Raw genomic sequence first — 21733 nt, 5'->3', positions numbered from 1 at the left:
AAAGATAAAAGAAATAGAAATATGTATGAGCGAATAAAAACTGAAACACTGAGGATACACATATAGTGAACATGTATCCCTACACATAATGTTTAAAGTTGTTGAGTGTTCAGTATACGTCTTGCACTCGAGTAAAAAGTGTTCCTGAATCTGGTGGTACAGGCCTGGATGGACCTGTACCTCTTCCCTGAGGGCAACAGTGAGAATAAGTTGTGTCCTGGGTGTGTTTTGTCAGAGGTGATGCTTCTGGCTCTGCCCAGACACCGGGTGTTGTAGAAATGTGACGGAGAGGACAGCTCTGCTCCTATGACACCCTGGGTGGTTTCATGACTCTTTCCAGTCTTCTCCTCAGCCTGTGAGCCACTTCTATACCTCACCAGGATGTTCTAGGTGAGGATGCTCTCGACAGAACACCTGTGTCGTCTGCGACAAGTTGTACTTTTTAAGGTCACTGTCTCTGCTGTGCTTTTTTCACAAGAGCATTGGCGTTCATGCCCCAAGTGAGGTCCTGAGAGATGTATGTTCCCAGAAATTGAAGTCTGTGACCCTCCCTACTTTTTGTTGCCAAAAATTCGGATTTATGGGCTGCAAGGCTCCAATATGTTTGACAACTTCCTTTCCTAAGATTTCCAGCTCCAGATCACATTTCATTTTTAACTTTTATTGGACCTCAGCACTCCAATCACTACCTGGTGAATGCAAACATTTATGCACAAAAAACCCTCATGTTTGCGTGTGTTGCGTTTATCTCCTTAAAATGCACCCAAACCCAAAGCACAATGCTTGAGTGTTGTTGGGATTTATGGTTGGTTATTAGCTTTAAATTACTGTAAGTAATAGATTACCGAAAGTAATAAATCACTGGAAGTAATTTTATGAAAAATTTTAATTATTAATGGAAGTAAACTGTCATTTACTCATTAACAAATCCTAAAGTAATTAATTACATAAAGTTCAAAAATGTATTAATGAAAAAATATTAATTTGAATAAATTCGTTATTTATTCATAAAACAATAAAAGGGGCACCACCAGAGAATCGGGAAATAAGTAATACCAAAATATCAGTCTCATTTGGAAAAAGTTAATATTTCTGTGTAAAATATAACAATCATAGGACACGACAACATTTCACGTGACAACACCTAATCCGTTAAAAAAAAGGAGTGCATTTACACTGCAGCAGCAGACACAGAGACAACAATGTAGTTAGTATGCCAGGCCACTGGAGGGTGCTGTTGTTTGATTTTGTAATGAAACCACACAGAGGTGTGCAGAGAATACGCTATAAATGTGAAGAAAATAGAGAGCACCCAACATCCGCATGGACTGATGATGCATCGGATGCTATCAGGGGAGAGTCTCAACTATTAAACAACTGATCTAAACAATAAAACTAGAAAACAGACTGTGAGTCATGCCACTACTCGTCCACCATGTTTGTTTACAAATGGATGAGCAGAATGAAGGAGAGGGAGGGGGATATATGCACATGCGCAGCAAGAGCGCTCCGTCGCCTCCGTCAGTCTCTGCAGGAGGGAATAGCGACTGTGAAAGAATCTTTCCACCTTGGGAGCCGGATAAAAAATGTTGTGTAAACAGACCCCCAAAAGTGAAGAAAGTTTTGCAGATACACTCGTTTATAGTTGTTGTGTAAACGGGGCCTTAAATAAAAGGGGAGGTGTGAGATCCCAGCGCAGACTGTTACAAACCAGCAAATTTCAACAATAAATACACAATAATCACCAGGAATGCTTCATTTCAGTTGTCAGGTGTTTAACAAAAATGTATTAATTCATAAATAATTCTGAAATCATCTCACAAGTCAACACATCTAAGTATCAAACATCATTTAACACGGAGATCTAATCTATTAAACAGCAAACACTATGTACAGAGAGTGAGCATTTGTAGAGTCTGAGTGTGAATGAGTGTAATGACTTCAAACGTCCACCAGGGGGAGGCAGATGTCGGCAGGTCAATGTAATGACCGTGCTACTAAAGGCGCCAGGCGATGCAGTGACTTGGTGAATCCACCGGGTGGCAGTACACCGAGAGTGCAAAGACCCACGCAGCCACTAGGGGGCGCCAGGCGATACAGTGACTTGGTGCATCCACCAAGTGGTGGCACACCGAGGGCTTGCAATGACCCACGCGGCCACTGGAGGCGTTCTTCGCGCTCTTTCTGGGATAGCGTGACGTCACTGGGCTTTGTGCACGGCTCGTTAGGCCTGCAGAGAGCAAGCCGGGTTTCTCGTGGCTGACAAATCCAAGTTAACTACACGGTCCGAGAGGGGAAAGTGAAAGTGAGGCGGGAACGGCTGTTGCTGTACCGTACACCGGGTTAGTGAGGAGACAGGGACGGAAGGAGGAAAAGAGAGCGAGAGAGAAAATGGTTGGCTGCAGAGTCCACTAATGCTGGAGACTCTGGGGCTACCCACAGAGGCTGGAGGGGACTGCTCAATCGGTCTCAGTCCCTGAGAGCAGAGAGGTAGCCCGAGAAGGCTTGTGCACACATGCTGCAGACACAAACTGAAAATGAGTGGGATCAGTGTCCCAGAGTTTCACAAGCACAAAATAAAACACACGGCACTATCAATATCACATTATGCTACTTCCCTGCCCAGACACTAAGTCTTACTTGGGTTGGACGAGGGCGAAACGTGCTTCCGTGGTCGGGGAAAATCCGCTGGTTTGCAGCCCAGAGAAAGAAAACCGAAGTTGCGTTTTGTAGCGTGCAAACACGGGGAGGTTCGCAAATTATCCTGTGAGGGACCAGGTGCTTCCATGTGGGGCGTGAAGAAGCGGGGTTCAGGTCGGCATGCAAGGGAGCTCGCTGGGTTGCTGCAGCGTGGATCCATGGATCCAGTTGAAGAAAGAAAAGCACTTTTCCACAACCTTTTCACTTGGCCAGCAAGTTAAAATTATGGGCCCGGTCCTCGTGAGTTAACACGCGGCTCCTTGTGTCTTCTTACGAAGTTGTACATCTTGGTCAACGCAGATTCGTCTTGGAAGTGGCTGGGGGTTCGTGGGCCCTGATTTTATACCTGAACATCGGGTTCCGGTGTCCTGCTGTTTTGGCCAGTGTCTTGACCAATCCCTTTGGAGGAGGCTTCGGTGTTCCGGGGCCTTCTGCTCCTTGTGGTGGATGGAGTCGGTGGATCCCCCTGCCATTGAAGTGCAGTGGTGCAGCTTACGGAGGGGTTGCGGGGGGCCCCCTGGTGGGGGTCATGTGACCAATGGAGATTCTAACCATGCGGTCACCACGTTCCTTTCTTCTCAAAGATTCTTTGACCAATAAAACCTATGGGTTTATGGGTATATGCTCAAAATATTGTCTTTATTTCAAATACTTGCTTTGAGAATTAAACTTTACAATTTGGATGGTGGCCATCTTGGAAAATGGTCGCCATCTTGATATTCCTCGTGGCCAGCGCCATTTTTTTTTTTTTTTAAACACAGCAGACCAAAGGGCGTACCTGTGCCAAATTTCATGCTTCCATCTCAAACTGAAGTATTCTGGGGGTATTTTGCAATTATCTGCTGCACTAGCTCAGGCGGGCCAGGTTTTGACACGTGGACCGTATGTTTGACACCCCTGCCACACGTGTAGAGTGAGGAGGTCATTTCAGCACGTGAATAACCCGAAACCTGTGACGGTCTATGAGAGAGCAATTATGTTCACTGAGACACAAGGTTTTTATTAAAAATACTTGATATCCGATACATGGTAACAAATTCTAGGAAAAAAAAAAAAGTTTCATAACAAAGGAGGCATTTCCAATAAATAAGCAGATAACCGTGATTGATGGTCCATTATCAACATTTTGATCCCTGGCTGTGAATCAGTCTGGTACAATGGTTTTAGTTAATAAGTTACATAAATAAGGCTGTTTTAAAGTTGATGCTTTGGAAAAAGGCAAACAGGCACATTTGGCAAGTGGTGTGCTCACAGCTGGATGGGAGGATCCTCTAAATGAGGAGCTGGGTTCTGCAGTGTTCAGTAGACTAAACAAGATCCCCAAAAGTTGCAAAGTCACATTATGAACAGTCATATGCATCAGGTCTTGGGTGAGAAAGGTTCAGTGGTGAGTAAAAGCTGCTTTTCTGTGTAGTTCTGATCTCATTTATAGATATAAACACCAGATGCTTCACGGCGCCACCTGTGGCGTGCCTACAGTGCCGCCATCTTGAGGCGGTCTCCCACTTGTGCTAAACATATGGATCACAGGCTAATCCACAAAAACATTGGTAGCCCGCTTGCTAACAAAAATAATATCTCATTTTAAAGCTGAGGAAAAGCTCTATCCCGTGGAAGACTTTTCCCCCTCCCAATAATTCCACGGGATAGAGGTTTTCCTCAGCTTTAAAATGAGGTATTATTTGTGTTTATACGTGGACAAGCAAGCGAGCTACCAATGTGTTAGTGGATTTTCTAGCCTGGGATCCAAATGTTTAGCACAAGTAGGAGACCGCCCCAAGATGGCGGTGCTGTAGGCGCGTCACGTCAACAGGCGCAGATAGGCCTTGCAATATCTAGTGTTTATATCTATGATCTCATTGATAACATGCAGTAACTTCCTGGGTGTTACAGTCAGACGTTCCCTCCAGTCCTCTGCTTTAAGGCTCAGACAGTAAGAATCAGAATCACACCTCAGAAAAATTTCAAATGGCTTATAAATCCTATCATATGTGGGGAAAATGACTACACTCCTCATCTAGAGGCCAGAGACTTTCAAAAACTATCACATCTTCTTCAGGTGACCACACTATCTCAAAATATTAAAATATCTTTTAAAAGAAAACTACAGAACCACAATAAACTACACACCAGTTCAAGGTAAAAAGTTAGTGGTATTCACTTATGACTGTGTGGCTAAGCTGATCTCCAGGCCCTACGAGCCGATCTCCAGGCCCTACGAGCCGATCTCCAGGCCCTACGAGCCGATCTCCAGGCCCTGCGAGCTGATCTCCAGGCCCTACGAGCCGATCTCCAGGCCCTGCGAGCCGATCTTCAGGCCCTACGAGCCGATCTCCAGGCCCTACGAGCCGATCTCCAGGCTCTACGAGCCGATCTCCAGGCGCTACGAGCCGATCTCCAGGCGCTACGAGCCGATCTCCAGATCCTACGAGCCGATCTCCAGATCCTACGAGCCGATCTCCAGATCCTACGAGCTGATCTCCAGGCCCTGCGAGCCGGTCTCCAGGCTCCCGGAGTTGATCCAGAGACTCATTGAGCAGCCCAAACATGTCGTCGATGACCTGCCATAGGCAGTTTTCCAGAGGAAAATCATTGTCCACCAGATTGACCAAGAAGTAGTTGTCGTGGATGTACTTGATGATCATCCTTGAAGGTGACTCGTCTTCATAAAGTTTGGCCCACTGTTCAACCCACAAGGCAAACGCTTCATCCTGTGGAACATGGAGACATAAGGACTGAATGAATTATGACGAGTGACAGACACTTCAGTTTCTTTCTAGAGACATTTTTCTTTTTATCACAACAAAGTTGATCACCGTTCTCCCTTCCTGAACTGTGGCCTTGTCGTGGTCTAGTGATCTCCAGAGCTTTGCCTCTGGAGCACATGCCCTTGGTCGGGCCACCTAAGGTGGACTGGTCTGGAGTTTGAGCTGCTGTTTGTCATTTGTGCTTATGCACCAGAGTGTTCGTCCTTCCTGGAGCGAGTGGGTGAGGTCATGGAAAGAGTGTCCAACGGACTCCATAGTCTTACTAGCTGACTTAAACGCTTATTTGGCAAACACTGGTTAACGTGGAAGGGGGTGATTGCGAGGCACAGCCTGCTGGATCTGAACCAGAGCAGTGAGTTGTTGCTGGACTTGGTAGCAGAGCTCCTCGGGTCTCAGGTCGATGATCGACCTTGTCGTCATTTCACCTGACCTGAGGCCGGATGTTCAGGACACTTGGGTGAAGAGAGGTGCAGAGCTGTCAATTTGGTGGTGAGTTGGATCAGGTGGCGGAAGACCCGGCAGGCCCAAACGCATAGTGAGGGTATGGTGGGAAAGGCTAGAAGAAGACTCTGTCCGAATCGATTTAAACTCCCACCTCTGTGAGAATTTCTCCCAAGTACCAGAGGAGGTTGGCGACATGGAGTCCGAGTGGACCCTGTTCAGAACTCCACTGTGGAAGCGGCTTTGCGCAGCTGTGGTCGGGAGGAGGTTGCCGCCTGTTATGATGGAAACCCAAGGACACACAAGTGATCCGGGAAGCTGTCAGGCTGAAGAAGGAGATCTTTGGAGCCTGGTTGGCTCAGGGGACTCTGGACTCAGCAGACAGGTATCAATGGGCTAAAAGGACTGCAGCGGTTACAGTAGCAAAGTCTGCGGCATTGGAAGAGTTCGTTGAGGCCATGGAGAGGGACTTTTGTTTGGCCTAAAAGAGGCTCTGGGTCACCATCTGGCGGCTCAGGAGGGGTCGGAGGGGTCTTTCTCAATTTGCGCTCAGCAAGAGGACCTCTTGTAGACCTCTCTGAACGATTCTCAATTGTGGCTTCATCTAAACCAGGGTTAGGGAATCGTGGTCCCTGAGGGCCACGTGCCTGCACTGTTTCAAGGTGCCCTCACTTTACCACACCTGATCATGATGATTGGGTCATTATCAGGCTTTCTGCAGCGCTTCATCATGATACATTCATTTAATCCGTGCATGTTGGGGAAGGGTAACATTGAAAACGTGCAGGACTGTCCCCCCTTGAAGACCGGGATTCCCCACCTCTGATCCAAACCAACAACATGTCTGGTCGATCCACTCCTGACTAGATTGTTTAAAGACATTTTATGCCCTATTAGTACATGAAGACCAGGAGAGTACATCAACACTAGATCACATCAACCTATCTTGGGTAACAGAATATATACCATACGGCTTTAAGATTGTTTTTGTTAAACCGCATCTTAAAAACTAAAACTTGATACAGATGTTTTATCAAGTTACAGGCCAACCTTCCTTTTATTTCCAAAATCCTCGAAAAAGTTCTTCCAAGTCAGCTATGTGACCATTTATGTACAAACGACCTATTTGAGACTTCTCAGTCAGGTTTTAGAGGCCGTTATAGCACAGAGTTACTAATGATCTTCTCATGGCCTCAGACAAAGGACTGGTCTCTGTTCTGGTCCTGTTAGATCTCAGTGCTGAATTTGATACCATTGATCATGACATCGTACGACAGAGACTGGAGAATTTCATTGGGGTAAACTGGCTGTACTGCAAGGCAAAGCTCTCTGTGTACCGGTCAGTCGACATCCCTACCCTCACCTATGGTCATGACAAGTGGCCGAAATGAGTTTTCTCTGCAGGGTGGCAAGACTCGCTCTTAATTAGTAATTGAGTCTCTCCTGATAACTGAACTCACTCTAAAATGTACTTTAAATCAGATTTTTCTGTTGTGAATTTCCTTTACACACAGAGCTTGCAAGAACCTCTTCGACCTCACCTTCCAGGACATGAAGCTGACTGGATCCACTACGGTGGGCTGAACGATCTCCCTGCCGGGGAAGATGCCCCACGTCACAGCGTTCGGCTGCAGCTCCAGGGCGTTGGTCAAGTTATGGCCCTGCACACACAACATGAACCAGCATTTTAAAGTCCCCGCTAGGTATTTTTATATTATTTGTTTTATAGGATCCATCAAGCACAAACAAATTAAAGATCGTAAAGATTTATCATTAGACAAAACAAAGCAAGATCCAATCTGTTTACCTGAGCATACGGAGGAGAAATCAAGTACAAAACCACCAGAGAGCAGAAAAGGTTCTAACTGTATCCTCACTTCTGTGAAATAGAAAGCTACGCTTAAACACATATTGATAGCTGTAATACTGATAAATTTACATAGATTAAAACAGTGTTCACCAGAATAATTGCTCTGAAAAACTGATCACAATAATATATATTAGGGACGTCCTGATCACACTTTTTTGGCCCCGATACTGATCGCATTTTTCAGAATTGAGTATCGGCCGATACCGATACTTTCCCGATCCGATACTCACATTACTATTGCAAAGATACTCAATAGTGTATTTTTGGAGCAACTAAGATGTCTGAAGCTAAAAGCACTATTGGTAGAAGCTTTGTTTAGATAGAAATTATTGTAAAACTCATTTGTTGATTCAAAATTCTTCTCAGAACGACTTAAGAACTTATTTAAACTTTATTCAGTCATAACAACAAAAACCCAATTACACTCTGCAGTCTTGCATCTCTTATTTATGTTTAAGTTAAACAACTTCACCTAGATTTTGTGGCAAATAAATCATTATGAACACGGCTCAACACGAGGCTTCAGGGCATGTAGTACACATGCCAGGCCTTTAGGGGCGCTGTGACTCACCAAACACAATAAAAAAGCAGAAGAAGACAGACCACATAGAAATTTAGAAGTAGACTCCTGCGCAAAAACACATAAACCACCATATATCACTGTAGTTTTATAGGTCTATGGCCCCGCTCCGCCTGCTTCTAGCTTCTGCAGCTCGACCGGAGCTTCTAGTCCCTGATTGTTCTGGTTATCATAGACATATAAATATGTGTATATGTCTATGGTGGTTATTAGGTGACGATGCGAACGTCAGTTTACGGCAGGTCGCAAACGGGGCTCACTTTACGGCAGCTTGCGCGAAAATGTATTTATTTTATTTATTTTTTTTTAGATCGGCTGGATTTGCCGATTCCCGATCACTCACAAATCACCAATATCGGCCCCGATCCGATATCTACCGATCTGATCGGGACATCCCTAATATATATATATATATATATATATATATATATGTATGCAAGCAGATTCCACAAACTTATTCATATCATTTCTGACATCTTGGTGCCTGTATTTTCAAAAGAATGGGGGGAGCTGGTTATGATATAAAGAAGTACATTTTGATAAGAGTTGGTAGAGTAAATAGAGAGACAGGAGTGTGTGAGTGAGACGTCAAACAAAATAAATACAGCCAGCAGGAAGTGGCTGACGGGACCAACTGGAGCTCTGGCAGGAAGAACAGCTCCGCCTTCATTCTGCACCATCAACTTTTAATCATCTCCAACAACAAGTACAACAGATTCACCCGAGTGAGTTTAATATGAGATTGAAAATTCTGAAAACTCTGCTTGTTTGAAATCTTAGAAAACCCCAAAATAAACCCTGCACTTTCATTTTATTCTGTCACTTTATATCATATCATGAAAGCTTGTGTTTTAACAGGTCTTATGAGATTACCTGTATAAAGGTTAAAAAAGCCTGACCCGATTTTATCTAAGGTTTTTTTTATACATCACTTATTTAATGCGACTGTTTCAGGTGTCCATTTGCGTCTCCTTTTAATTTTTTTCATCCTATTAGTGCAGATATTTGTAATATGTGTATAAATGTGTGTTTTCTATGGGTTTGTGTGTTCATATGCAGATAATCATTTGTGATTCACATCTTATTGTCCATAAGATGCTTTAAAACACTGAATGATCCCAGTTCACCTTTAAATGATTCTGAAAGTGAGCAACAGTTAGTAACGTTTAGAAGTGGAGAGATTGATCCGTTTTTATCTACTGAAAATATTCACTTATAATATATGAAATTAGAATTATTTAAAGGCTGTCATCCGCATGAGTTTTAGTCATCTGGAAAAAGAACAAACAAACAAAGACCACACGACTCTATTCCACTAAGTTACTACGGGTTTGTGAAGGATTACAGCTACTAGTTAATCCTTTAACCAAGTTTCTTTGTAGATTGTTGGTCACGTACTGTACAAACACAAAATACCAGAAGCTTCAAACTCACATGAACATTCACGATGTGATAGTTGACTCGAGGTTCGTACTTCTTCAGGACTTTGAGGAGAGCCGTCACATTTTCACTGGAGGTGAAAAACTCCAGGTAGGCCTGAACAGGACAGAACAGGAAGTTTTTGAAAGAGGAACCAGCAGTCGTCCTCAGCGCCGCCTCCCGGGCGGAAACAGACCCACCTTCTGGAAGACGTAGCCCCCCGCGGGCCCCCAGCCCACGATGGGGTCTGTGGAGGGCTTCCCGTTGATGTTGGGCTGAGAGTTTATGGTGAGGACTCCTCTCCGGTTCACCTTGTCCAGCTCGTCTTTCAGCAGGTTGGTTTCTGGGGCAAGAGGCTCGTCGTTCCAGGGCAAACACAACACCTGCACACGCAAAAAAGCTTTGGATGAGATTACAGAGGAATAAAACATTTCTTCAACATCCAGGTGAGTATAATTCTCTACACAACACCTCCTCTTATAAAACATTTTCCGCTACTTATAATAGAGCAGGGATTCAAATGTAAGGCAGGTGGGTGAAAACCGACTCGTAAGAGGCTCCAATCCATTTGCTAAACCACCAAACAAATGGTAAGAATTTCTGATAAAAACTGATTTTTTCTAAACCAAATTTCTTAAAAGTCGCCGATAAAACACGACAGAGAGACCCGAGCCGAGAGATCAGTGCTGCTGCCATGAAAACTGGCTATGTCGACGCTGTCAAGCTCTCCTCACAGCCATGCTGTCAGGGGGAGATTGTAAAAACATGCATAATGTAAGAGCTATCGGAGAAGCTCTCTGGACGTTATTGTTTGTCACTGTATTGTGCAGCAGCAGGTTTCTTTAAAATTGGCAGTCTGTTGAGATTGTAGCCAAATTGTTTGGTTTTGTGAAAATATAGACGAATTTATCACACATATGCTATGCCACAACAAAGAAAAACTTTAAAGTTTAAATTGTAAGGCTATTGTGGCACCATTTTACTGGTCCAGCCCACTCAAAGTGAAATTGGGCTGAATGTGGCCCTGAACTAAAATGTGGTATTACACTCCTGTTTATAACCTGAGAAGTTATATAAAGTTTTTCATTGCACAATTTCTAAAATTCTGAAGCTCGATGGTAATTATAACACTAAAGGCTGTTTTATGCTTGGCGCACAGGCGGGACACAGATGTGCGGAATCAGCGCGAGAGAACGTGTGTGACATTCATACTACACGCGGCTCCCGCTCCCAAACTGCAGGGGGCAGTACATCGCAAACATACTATCCACCACAATATTAAATTATAGAAGGCGACTTCCTCTGTTTGACACCAACAGGTGATTCTGCAAGTGGAGAGCAGAGCATGCAACTATTATTTTGAATAAAATTTTCCCTCTGTTGACTCTGAAGCAAATTGGCATCTATGAGTCAAATCTTGTGTTTTCAGTGTGGATGTGCAGCGTTATGCTTTTAGTGTCTTTAAAAAGTTTTCGGTCCTCCTCGTCTTCAGCGCCGCCTTTTTTCCCCCCGTACATCTCCGTCCGTGTACTCAGAAAAAGTTGGAGGCGCACGGAGCGGTGACGTGAGCGTGAACAGGTCCGCACGAAGGGGCATGGGGGCTGAAATGACGTAATTCGTCCGGACGGACCCGTGCGGCGCTCGCGGACGCTTCAAGCACAAAACAGCCTCAACAGACTCTCATTCAAACCATCAAATATCAAGACAGAAATCCTGCATACTCTGATGTTGAGAAAACTATAGCTTTAAAGGAAACTGAGCCAATTTCTTTGTGCTTTTCACACTGATATATAACAAACACAATAAAAGATCATTTTAATTCTGCAATGTCGTTTGATAAAGAAGAAAACGACTACTGTTACGACGATGTTCAGACTTCCTCTCTCCATGTTTTCTGCACCAAAGACGTCACAGGGTCATACTTCATAATGAAGAGCAGACAGGAACATGAAAATGCCGACCGTCCCTCTTGTCCCACCTTGTGTCCGGTCCGGTTCGGCTGAGCTGTGATGTAGGAGGTGAAGACTTCAAACACACTCTCTTCATTCATCAGCTCCTCGCCCCACATCTGCAGCAGAGCGGCTTTAGACGATTTACTCTTCAAGTAAAACAGGTAGTAGTCGTTTAGCTCTCCGAAAGCTGGTGAAGAGGAATTTCCCCTGAAAACCAGAACAATCTTCTTCAATACCAAGAGATTATCATTTGTTAAAATAAAAAACGGGATGCAGTTAGAACCTGAGATAGTGGAATAAATAAAGATACAGACAGTAAAGCTACACAACAAAATGACCAGCAGGTGGGGATATGAAAAGAAAAGTATATTCTATATTCATGCTCAATTAGTTTCATTTGACCAATTTTTCACAGATTTAACTAAAACTGAAGTGCAGTTTTCCTTTGTCCTTATTATAACTAAATATACAACCATAATTTCACTGTTCTTATATGTAACACACTTTCTGAATTTGCTCTCCTACTGTTAAAGAGAGTGAACATTGATTTTTATCATAACATGACTTTGCACTGTTACTGCACTGTCACTGCACTAGTTCCCCTCTTGGTGTGACGTGCTGATTGTTGAAGCCTACCATCTGCCGTTGGGAAACTCATCCCACTCCTGGGTCCTGTAGATGTAGCTCTTGGGCCTGGAGGCCCAGAAGATGGGCCGGACGTCTTCTACCTTTCTCTTGGGGTTAGCGCTCAGTGCCCAGGGGAGGGGCCGCCTGGTGGGATCCATCAACACAATCACCAGACAACAGTGCAATCGTTTTAACTTCATAATGGCAAACAGCAAATCATGGCAAAGTTTCAGCGCCCACTCCAGATGGACCTGGTCTGTATGTGGTCCATGTGTTTGACACCCGTGGTTTAAATCCCCCTGGCCTCTGATGTATGAGCGTACGTTAGTGCCTCTAGTGTGGGTAACTCACAAGTGTGCTGAGGCACCATCATCTGCAAAGTGCATTTACATTTTAGTGCAACACATGACGTGTAAGAACAAATTCCTGGAAACTAATTTGCTGTTTCTGTAAACAAGTTGTGAGGACTTCAATCTGAGCTTGTGGTTGTTTCCTGACTCTCACATACGCGACTGACCTGGGATCTTCAGTCCACAGACCCAGCTGTCGCAGCACCTCCATGGTGGCCACCTCTCGGTTCAGAGTGTAGAAGTGCAGTCCGGACACTTTTCCACTGTCCAGCAGCACTCGGCACATCTCCACCGCCTGGTGGATGCCATAGTTTCGGATGGCAGCATCGTTGTCCTTGATGGGTTCGATGACTTTGGTGATCTCCTCAGGGATCTCCAGCTTTGACAGCTTGACAAGCTGACGCAGAGACTGGTAACCCTGGAACACAGGAAGATCGAAATAAAATAAACAGAAGAAAAAAAACTACAAACATCCTGTAAAAAGTCTTTGTTACACAGTTTGATTATCATAAACAAAACACAAGATGTTTGACTGAGTTCTGCTGAGCGGCAGAGTCAGAACCAGCAGCAGGTTTTACGTTGTGAAAAGAAAAATCGGTTCTATTGGTTCCATTTCATCCTTCTAGAGGCGGTGCTTTAAGCACTGGATGTTCCACCCGTGACCCCTGGATGACCCAGAGAGTCTATATCTACCGGTATCATCAGGTGATCTGTTCCTTCTATCTTCTCGCGATTGCGGTTACGATAGCAGGTTCACAGCTCGTCGCTTGGAGCTTCGTAACCAGAAGGTTGGCGCCGCGAGTATTCTCGTCCGCGAGAAGCTGCGACTCGCTGTTTTCCTTTTCAAGTGTGGCTGGGATTCCTTGACTGATGTGACCAGTTACCAGGGGGCTGCCGGAGGTGGTGAGCACTGTGCAAAGATTCGCCTTGTGATAGTGTGCTATCTTGGCCTCGGTAGTACCGCGGCTACGCCGCTGTCTCTCCTCTGTGTGTTTAACAGCTCAGGTTACTCTGCTGTGTTGCGGGGCTTTCTGTTGGCACTGTTGGGGTTACCCTGACCGGTGGATCGCTGGTGTGTGGGGCCGACACGGGCCTCCCGGCACACCGGTCCGCCCGGCCGCCTGCCTGCCTCTCTCTCTCTCGAGCTCTCTCTCTCTCTCTCTCAAATAAAAGAAAGAAATCAGGAAACAATGTGTGCAGTTTTCTCGCTCATACCTTATCAGCAGTGTAAATTAATATTAATATAACTAATTAATATAATAATTGTTAAGATAATAATTATTAACAATCTTATTAACAGAGTTAATAATATTTATTAATTACTAATACTAATAATTGGGAAGGATGGACTGCTGTGTGCCCCCCTTCAGGCAGAGGACGGCCATGATCGGTGTCCTGCTTGTCTTGGCATTGGCCACCTAAAAGAGGGGGCTTCTGTTAATCCGTCCATGAACTGCAGTTATACGCCTCACGCACTGCAACTCTCCAGGTTGGCTGAGGCAGAGGGTACTGGGGGTCCCTGAGCTGTTTTAGAGAGAACCGTTGATTTAACAGACACAAGTAGCCCCTCATTAAAAGCACAAGACCTGTAGCTACGTTTTCATTAGGGAGGAAATGTGGCCATGGAGACGAGTTAAAGACGTTTTTTTACAGCCGGTCACAATCTAAATTAATTATTCGTCACTCTGGCTCACCACATACACACCCATGGAAAACTGCAAAAACGGCTGAGAACTTTATCCAACTTAAAGGCTCACAGAATAAAATTTCTGTTGGATATGAAAAAGATGTTTTCACATCTGAATAGAGAACAGACGCTGCAACATTCTGCAATCAAAATCTAGTCTCTGGCTGTAAGTATGGCGACATGAGCTGGCATTGAAAAGTGAGGATTTTTGTTGGTTTTTCTCTCGGCTCCCGTCCGCTTTGAATTGAAAATTTGCATTTTTGGGCGATGTTTTGGGAAACGCTGAGCCGTACCGTTTATAAAAGTCATAGCACGCCATTCCCGAATTTTCGGCACACTTTGATGTGATTTGTGTGAACATGCTCCCAACGGTGAGGGACTAGTTTTGCGTCAGAAGAAGATTAAAAAGATTAAAAATTTAAAATAAACGCGACCCTAGGAACAGTAATCTTTGCGCCTTGCCAGAGGCAGGCCCAAATACTCAGTACTTGAATTACTTTTTCAAGGTAACTGTGGCAATACTATTTATGACCACAGTGTAAACATAAGTTACATATTTCAGTGGATCTGTTCAGCTCGTTTGTTAAATATCACAATGAGATCAGTCACTGTTAGTCAGTTGAAAACCATTTCTGAACGTCGGGGCAAAGGATATGTCTAACGTGTATTTATTGGTTTGTATGTGTGATGTATGAGATGCAACTGCACTACTCCGTGTCAGCAGTAGATTATACTGTGTTGTTTCTGTTCTATAACTGTGTGTGACTTGCAGTCAAGAGACCGAAGAAGAAAATAAATGTTTGTTGTTGGTGATACTTGGGGTACAACCTTTACCAAAGGAGACGAGATCATGCTGCCCCACAATTCCTTGCGACATTTAAAGGGAGCCGCTCATCCGAGCGTTCAGCAAAACTCACGATTACTGAAAAGGGAGCAGATCATGTTAAGTTACCAAAGGAATAATCTGCCTTGAACAACTTTAAATAATCTAAAACCCATATCCCAACTATGGATGTTATGCGGCTGTTGTAAAAACAAACACAGGAAACCTTTTGTGCAGCTTATTTTCAGTTTGATTGGTTATTTATTCACCTAGTTGCCTCTTTTGGCTCGATTTAAATTCAAACGGTGATATTTGACATATCAGTGGTTAGAGGCACAGGGGAAAGTGTAATAAATGCACTTTTTGTCGTCCATTGTAGGAAATTTATAGTTTTTTTCACCCCGTCTGACGTCACTAATCTGCGCCGCTGCCGGATTATTATGTCACCTAGCAAAAGTGCGGTCCGATTGTCAAAACAACGCGATCGTCTTTCTCCAACTCCTTTAGGAACTCTAACACCTTTCCTTAACCCCGTGGCGACATCCACGGGGTTAAGGACAAGTAGATACGAAAGGAGAATAGAGGGACCATTCGGATGTCCCCTGTGTTTGTTTATCCAGAGTCGTCGTCTAGGCCCCTGGAGAGGTTGAGGCATTTCCTCTGTTGTGGAAACACTGGAGGTCGGCGGGGAGCCATCAGTCAGGGCAGCAGCAAGGAAGCTGCTGCTCGCCGCCTGTTAGCACACTGCTAACTCCGCCCCGAGGCTCGCAGCCATTGGTTCGGCAAGGATCAGAAACAGCGGTGGGAGCGCATTGACTCGCGGAGTGGTTCATCTGTGTGCCCACTCAGTGTTTCACACAGTGATGTTGCGACCTGACAGGCAAGGTAGCATCGATACAAGCTAACGGCTATCATGCTCGCGATGCTAACTCGGTTCAACAAACAAATGTGGCGTTGGCAAAGGTATGCGCTCTGCTGAGTGCCCGTTCTCGTCTTATTTAGTGAAACTGACCATTTTTTATCTCCTACATCATGAATGCGGAGCATTTTGAAAATGCAAAATATTATTACTATTATCTTCCTTAAACCAGTTTACCACTGTCACTTTGACAAGAGCCTGTTCGCTGGTATTTTGACTTGGAGATAATATAAATCAGTTTACATGTAATCTAGATTAAACTGCAAAACCACATTCGTCAAACAAGCAAAAAAGAGAGTTTTATACTGAAAGAATAATGTCATTATTCCTAACGCGTAGTCCAGAGTAAGATATTCAGCTGGAATCAATATCACAACTGGAAATCTGATGTAAGATCAAAATTTCTCTTGAATGAAGAAAGAGTTATGAAAATAAAAAATAAATAGAAATGTGCATCCTGAAACCCTGTTACATCCAGTTCTCCTAAAGCCCTGATGACGTTACCTGGATGGGGAAGATTCCCGGCAGGATGGGGCAGCTGATACCAATCCTCCTGCAGTCGTCCAGAAACTTGAGGAAGGTGTCCGCTCTGAAGAAGAGCTGCGTGATGATGAAGTCTGCTCCAGCATCCACCTTCTCCTTCAGGTGCAGCAGATCTTCCTCGTAGCTCTCCGCCTCGGGGTGTCCGGTGGGATATCCTGAATGAACCAACATACTCTGAGTTGAGCTGAACAGGAACCTGCTCCTGATCCGGACTGAGACAACGTACCAGCCACGCACACGTCAAAGTAGGAGTCAAATTCAGCTCGGATGTGTTTGACCAGATCGACAGCGTAGTTGAATCCTTCGTCCTCTTCCTCCCAGTCGGCTCCTGTGGGGTCTGGAACAACATCACATCATCACACTGCAGATGGAGGGAAGATCCATGAAGACTTCCTTTTGTTCGCCTCACTGGACTTCAATTACTCTGGACTTCAAGCAAACAGGTCGGAGTGAGTCCACTCCTCTGGATGGCGAGGAGAGAAGAGTTTGTGATGGAGTGACATCTAGTGGGAGAGTAGCAGACTATAACTGAATCTTAAGATCATTTTCATCCCGGGAAGCCGTCTTAAAGCTTAAGATGACAAAAATGAGATTCAGAAACAACAAAAAATACAAAAGTGTCCTTGTTTTTTCACCATTTCCTTCTCGTGAGAATAAGGATGGTTACCTGGAATCGATACCCGGTGCCTGGGAGTCAATACCGTTACTCAACGGTACCAATTTTAGGTATGTTGTTTGTTTATGTGGAAATAATTTCGAATTTGTTTAATATTAAAATCAAAATTTCTCAATTTAACATATTTATTTCTCAATATGTAAATTTTTACAAATATACAAAAACAACATCTCACTCTTTGTATTGTAACGTCACAAATTCTTCAACATGAAAACTCTCAACTACACAATGTTTTTCCTTAAACTTGTACAAACTAAAACCAGCTTCACGTCCTTTCCCTTCTGGAAACATCTGGATGGTCGATCTGAGGCTGTCAACACTGTTCAGTCGTGAGAAACCTCTTGTGCTTACCCAGATCCTTTCTCAGATTAGAAGTTTTCCCACGGCTGGCCTCACGCCACACACATTGCAGCGGGTGTTCTCTGCAGCACATTCTTAAGAGTGGAGCTGAACTTTCGAGCGTTTTCTCTCCGACAACCTTGCTCCGTTGTCTGAACTGGCGGCCACGGACGCTCGTGAGCGCGCAATGCTGTGTTCAAGTCCAGCTGGGAAAATCACCTATTCTACTACTGCCCCAGTCACAAGGATGCGTTTAGGTACCGAAACATGGTACCGCTTGATTTTACACAAATCTGTACTCAGTAGTACCGGTGGAATTCGGTCGGTACCTATAAAAGCACAGAATTCGGTGACCACCCCCACATGAGAAATTAAAATATTCACTGTTTTTTTGCAAGATCATTTTAAAAGATATTGTAGCAGAGAGGTGATTCAGCACCTGATTCCCATCAGGTGCTGAATCACCTCTCTGCCCATAAAGGAGGAGCCGACCCAGAGACAGAGGGGACAGACTGAGTTGACACATAGGGTGCTTGTCCCTGGACAGTCCCTCCCATCTCCTTTTCCTTAACCCCGCGGTTGACATCACAGGAATAAGCAAAGGTGTTAGAGATTTCCTGAAGGAGTTAGGGAAAGGTGATCACGTTGTTTTGACAATCGGACCACACTTCCACTAGGTGACATATTAATCCAACAGCAGCGAAGGTTAGTGACTTCTGCCGTGGTGAAAAAACTACAAATTTCCAAAAACAGACTGCAAAAACCAGATTATTACCACTTTCCCCTTTGCCTCTAACCACTGACAGAATCTCAAATATCACAAGGTTTGAATTGAAATGAAAGGAAAAGAGGCTTCCAGGCTATGAGGAACAAAAGTGAAACGGCTGTCAGGTGAATAAATAACCAGTCAAACTGAGAATAGGCTACGTTGTACTGCAGGCACAGGCACAGGCACAGGCACAGGCACAGGCACAGGCACAGGCCGGAAGAAACTACAATCTATGTTACATATTTGTATTATTTAAGAAAGTCAACCACAGAAAAAGTTTTTGTTTGTTTGAATAAATTGTGCATCTTTATTTTTGAAAGCTGGAAAATCTCTCTGCGAGTGCTTTTTACTTTCCGCAAGTCGAAAATCTCCTATAAGTGCAACTCTCAAGTTAGATTTTTGGGACGAAAAAGTCGTCACAACACATTCATAGTTGGGATTTGGGTCTTAGATTATTTAAAGTTGTTCAAGGTATATTATTGCATTGGTAACTTATGTGATCTGCATCGTGACTTTCTGTAAACACTCAAAAGAGCGGGTCCCTTTAAATGTTGTCGCCGCAAGGAATGGTGCGGCAGCACAATCTGGTCTCCTTTGGTAAAGGCTGCACCAGTGTCTCCTGGTTAAAGGAGGTTATAAAGGAAGCATTGAGCCTCCTTTCCTTGACTTATTGAGAATTCCAACGTTCTTTATCACGGCCGCCACTTAAACCCTTCCGGGGTTAAAGAAGTGGATAGGAAAGGAGACAGGAGGGACTATTGGGATGAACCCACAGAGCTGACAGGCAGAGGAGACACATGGTCACGGAGAGAAGAGCCTGACAGAGTGTGTCTTTTTTAGTTTAGTTTTCATTTAATCTAATAAACAAGTGATTCAAAGCTCCGTCTCCCTGCCTCTGGGGGAGAGCCCCAGGGTGGAAAGCTCAACTGCCACAGACATATATACCGGATTTTCCAGACGAGCAGTCCCATCTGAGTATAAGTTGCATCTGTCAGAAAGACAATAAGGATGCAGCTATAGCACTTTATTAAAGGACAGATGCAAGCTAATGAGAGCTGGGTGGTAATCATCCTGGAAGGCGTTTAATAAGTACCTATATGAATACTTATTAAACGCCATTACAAGTGTTTTCAAAATGTTTAATTTTCACCTGCTGCTTCCTTTCACATTCCAGAGAAGATTTAACTTTACATTCAGTGTGAGGTTTTCTTGGACTTGGCATCGCAACATATCTGATTAACTTTTCTTATGTGTAACTAAACTGTATTACTTAAACTTTTACCAAAGGTTTGTTAAACGTGGCTCTGCCACACAGCTTCAGCTCCAGGGTCTGTTTCAGAAAGGGCGGAGCAGTGAGGTAGTCGGGAGGTTTTTTTCTGTTCAATAAGAAAGGTATCACGTGCTATGCTAACAGGTCTGTGCAGCCTGCTGGAGTGGAGGGGACAGGCCGAGACTCAAAGTTTAAGATGTCCAACTCCTTTTCCTCCAGCTGCCGCAGCATCACTTTCACCCTCTAACTGAGCGTGTGGTGTTGCTGAAGGCTCCTCACCTCCTCTCAGCGCCATGATGTTCTTCAGGCCCAGGTGCTTGGCTTTGGCCAGGTGAGCAGTGATCTTCTCTTTGGTCTGGTTGCAGCAGGTCAGGTGCAGGATGCTCTCCAGGCCGCAGTAGTTCACTGCCGTGCTGGCAATCATCATTGACGAGGTCTCCTTGTCTGAACCGGGGTCCCCTGCCGGGTGCCAGGTGATGTCAATGAACAGAGGCCCTCCGGAGCCCATACGATCGAACCTGTGGGGACATGAGACACTCGACTGAATGTCTCCCTCCTGTTTCCTGTAGGAAGTCCTCCTCTGAAGCTCCGTCTCACCTGGAGATGAGGTTGGCCGCTCCACTGGCCGTGCGCGGAGGAAAAAACTCCAGTGAGAACCACCGGTCTCCAGACTCCGTCCTCCGTCGCATTTTGTCCCGCAGCCGGTCCGAGTGGTCTGAATCCAGGACCGGGGTGGAGCAGCGCGAGCTCTCCTTGGAACTTTCTCCTCCACTGGTACTGTTACTGGAGTCACTCTTGGAGGACTGCCAGGTTCCCTCCGCTCGCTGGATCTGGTTCACCATGGTGGCAAATTATCCTGAGAGGACGACACAGAGTTTAATCCTGAACTCTAAAGCATTTAACACGTCCACAAGAGTCAACAGGACTGCCCAGAGAGTTTCCACGTGCTTTTTACCTGTTAAAACCTCTTTGATAGAAGTTTAAATTAAGAATGAAAACAGTTTAGCACTAATTGGATAAACTAACTGTTTCTGTCTGATCTTCTTCAAATCTTGTTATTTGCAGGTCTTTGTCTCATACTCTGTGATGCTTTATAACAAACACTACATTTTGTAAGAAATTCAGATTTTGGTTATTTCTTTTTACAGCACATAAATATCTGAAGTTGCCTTTCAGCCGCCCCACAGCTTCAGCTGAGTGTTGTGGTGAGGAGTGTGAACTGAGGGAGTGAAATTCCTGGTATGAACTCTTGACCTAATCGGCCCCTGGAGCAGACAGACTCGTTTAAGGACCTCCAGGCTAAAGAGGCACATTTTCTATGTATACAAAGTTTTCTGTTGCCTCCTCGTCACAGAATTACAGAGAAATTAACAAGAATTCAAATTCTGCAAAGTAATGGTAGTAGAAAGAAAAAGATTCATTTTAATGACAAGACCCAAAAGAGTCATTGTTTTTCTATGCAACGTTGGTTATGACTTTTTCTAAGCAATAATTCAAACGTTCAAGGGTTTTTACCAGGAAACCTTCAAATTAAAACTTCCTTTATTGATGAAAAGCTCCAAATCATTTTAAGCCAGGAGTCCGAGCCACTAGGCTCAACAACACTCAGCAGCTCATTATTAAAGTCACCAAAACATGTTTCTCTCACCTGTCTGAGCCGCCGGTTTGCACACTGTCTCACTCTCCCCCACACACAGTTGCACACTGTCTCACTCTCCCACACGCACACGCACACACACACACACAGTTACACACTGTCTCATTCCCTCACAGCAGCTGTGGCTGCGTGGTGCGCGTGCTCCTCGTTCTCCTTTTCTTCTTGGTCTGCTTCTTCTTCTTCTTCTTTTTTATGGCAGTTGGCAAACAACGATGTTTTGCATTACCGCCACCTACTGGTACGAACCGTGGCTCAAAATGACTTCTCCCTCCCGCTCAAAAAAATAAAAAAATAAAAAATAAATAAATTATATCCTCCCCACAAACTTGCTCTCCCGAAGAAA

General features: G+C 44.5%; 1 protein-coding gene across 6 annotated transcripts; it reads right to left on the bottom strand.

Moving 5' to 3' along the window:
• Positions 1-3677: 3677 nt before the first annotated feature.
• Positions 3678-21564, bottom strand: mthfr (methylenetetrahydrofolate reductase (NAD(P)H)). Of its 6 annotated transcripts, none has more exons than XM_080470520.1 (13): positions 21382-21559; positions 20331-20589; positions 20013-20251; positions 16906-17016; positions 16641-16834; positions 12875-13125; positions 12367-12501; positions 11757-11937; positions 9979-10161; positions 9794-9895; positions 7451-7570; positions 4506-5411; positions 3678-4173 (listed from the first exon to the last, which is right to left on the bottom strand). In XM_080470520.1, exons 2-12 carry the CDS (start codon positions 20573-20575, stop codon positions 4848-4850), a joined length of 2325 nt encoding a protein of 774 aa, XP_080326646.1. In that variant the 5' UTR covers positions 20576-20589; positions 21382-21559; the 3' UTR covers positions 3678-4173; positions 4506-4847. The 6 variants fall into 6 exon arrangements, with proteins under 6 accessions (XP_080326646.1, XP_080326644.1, XP_080326647.1 ...); XM_080470518.1 differs by having other exon boundaries at positions 3682-4188; positions 21382-21564; XM_080470521.1 differs by having other exon boundaries at positions 3682-4199; positions 4492-5411.
• Between the last annotated feature and the right edge of the window lie 169 nt (positions 21565-21733).

Source organism: Lipophrys pholis, assembly GCF_963383615.2.
Source record: "Lipophrys pholis genome assembly, chromosome: 8".
Classification (NCBI taxonomy): domain Eukaryota; kingdom Metazoa; phylum Chordata; class Actinopteri; order Blenniiformes; family Blenniidae; genus Lipophrys; species Lipophrys pholis.
This window is presented reverse-complemented; position numbering and strand designations above follow the sequence as displayed.

Coding starts and splice junctions, on each gene's coding strand:
- mthfr (XM_080470518.1), bottom strand. CDS start 20,575: ATGGTGAACCAGATCCAGCGAGCGGAGGGAACCTGGCAGTCCTCCAAG. Junction 16,835..16,905: donor CTTTGACGTGTGCGTGGCTG/GTACGTTGTCTC, acceptor TGGTTCATTCAG/GATATCCCACCGGACACCCC. Junction 10,162..11,756: donor CGAACCGGACCGGACACAAG/GTGGGACAAGAG, acceptor TTGCGTGTGCAG/GTGTTGTGTTTGCCCTGGAA.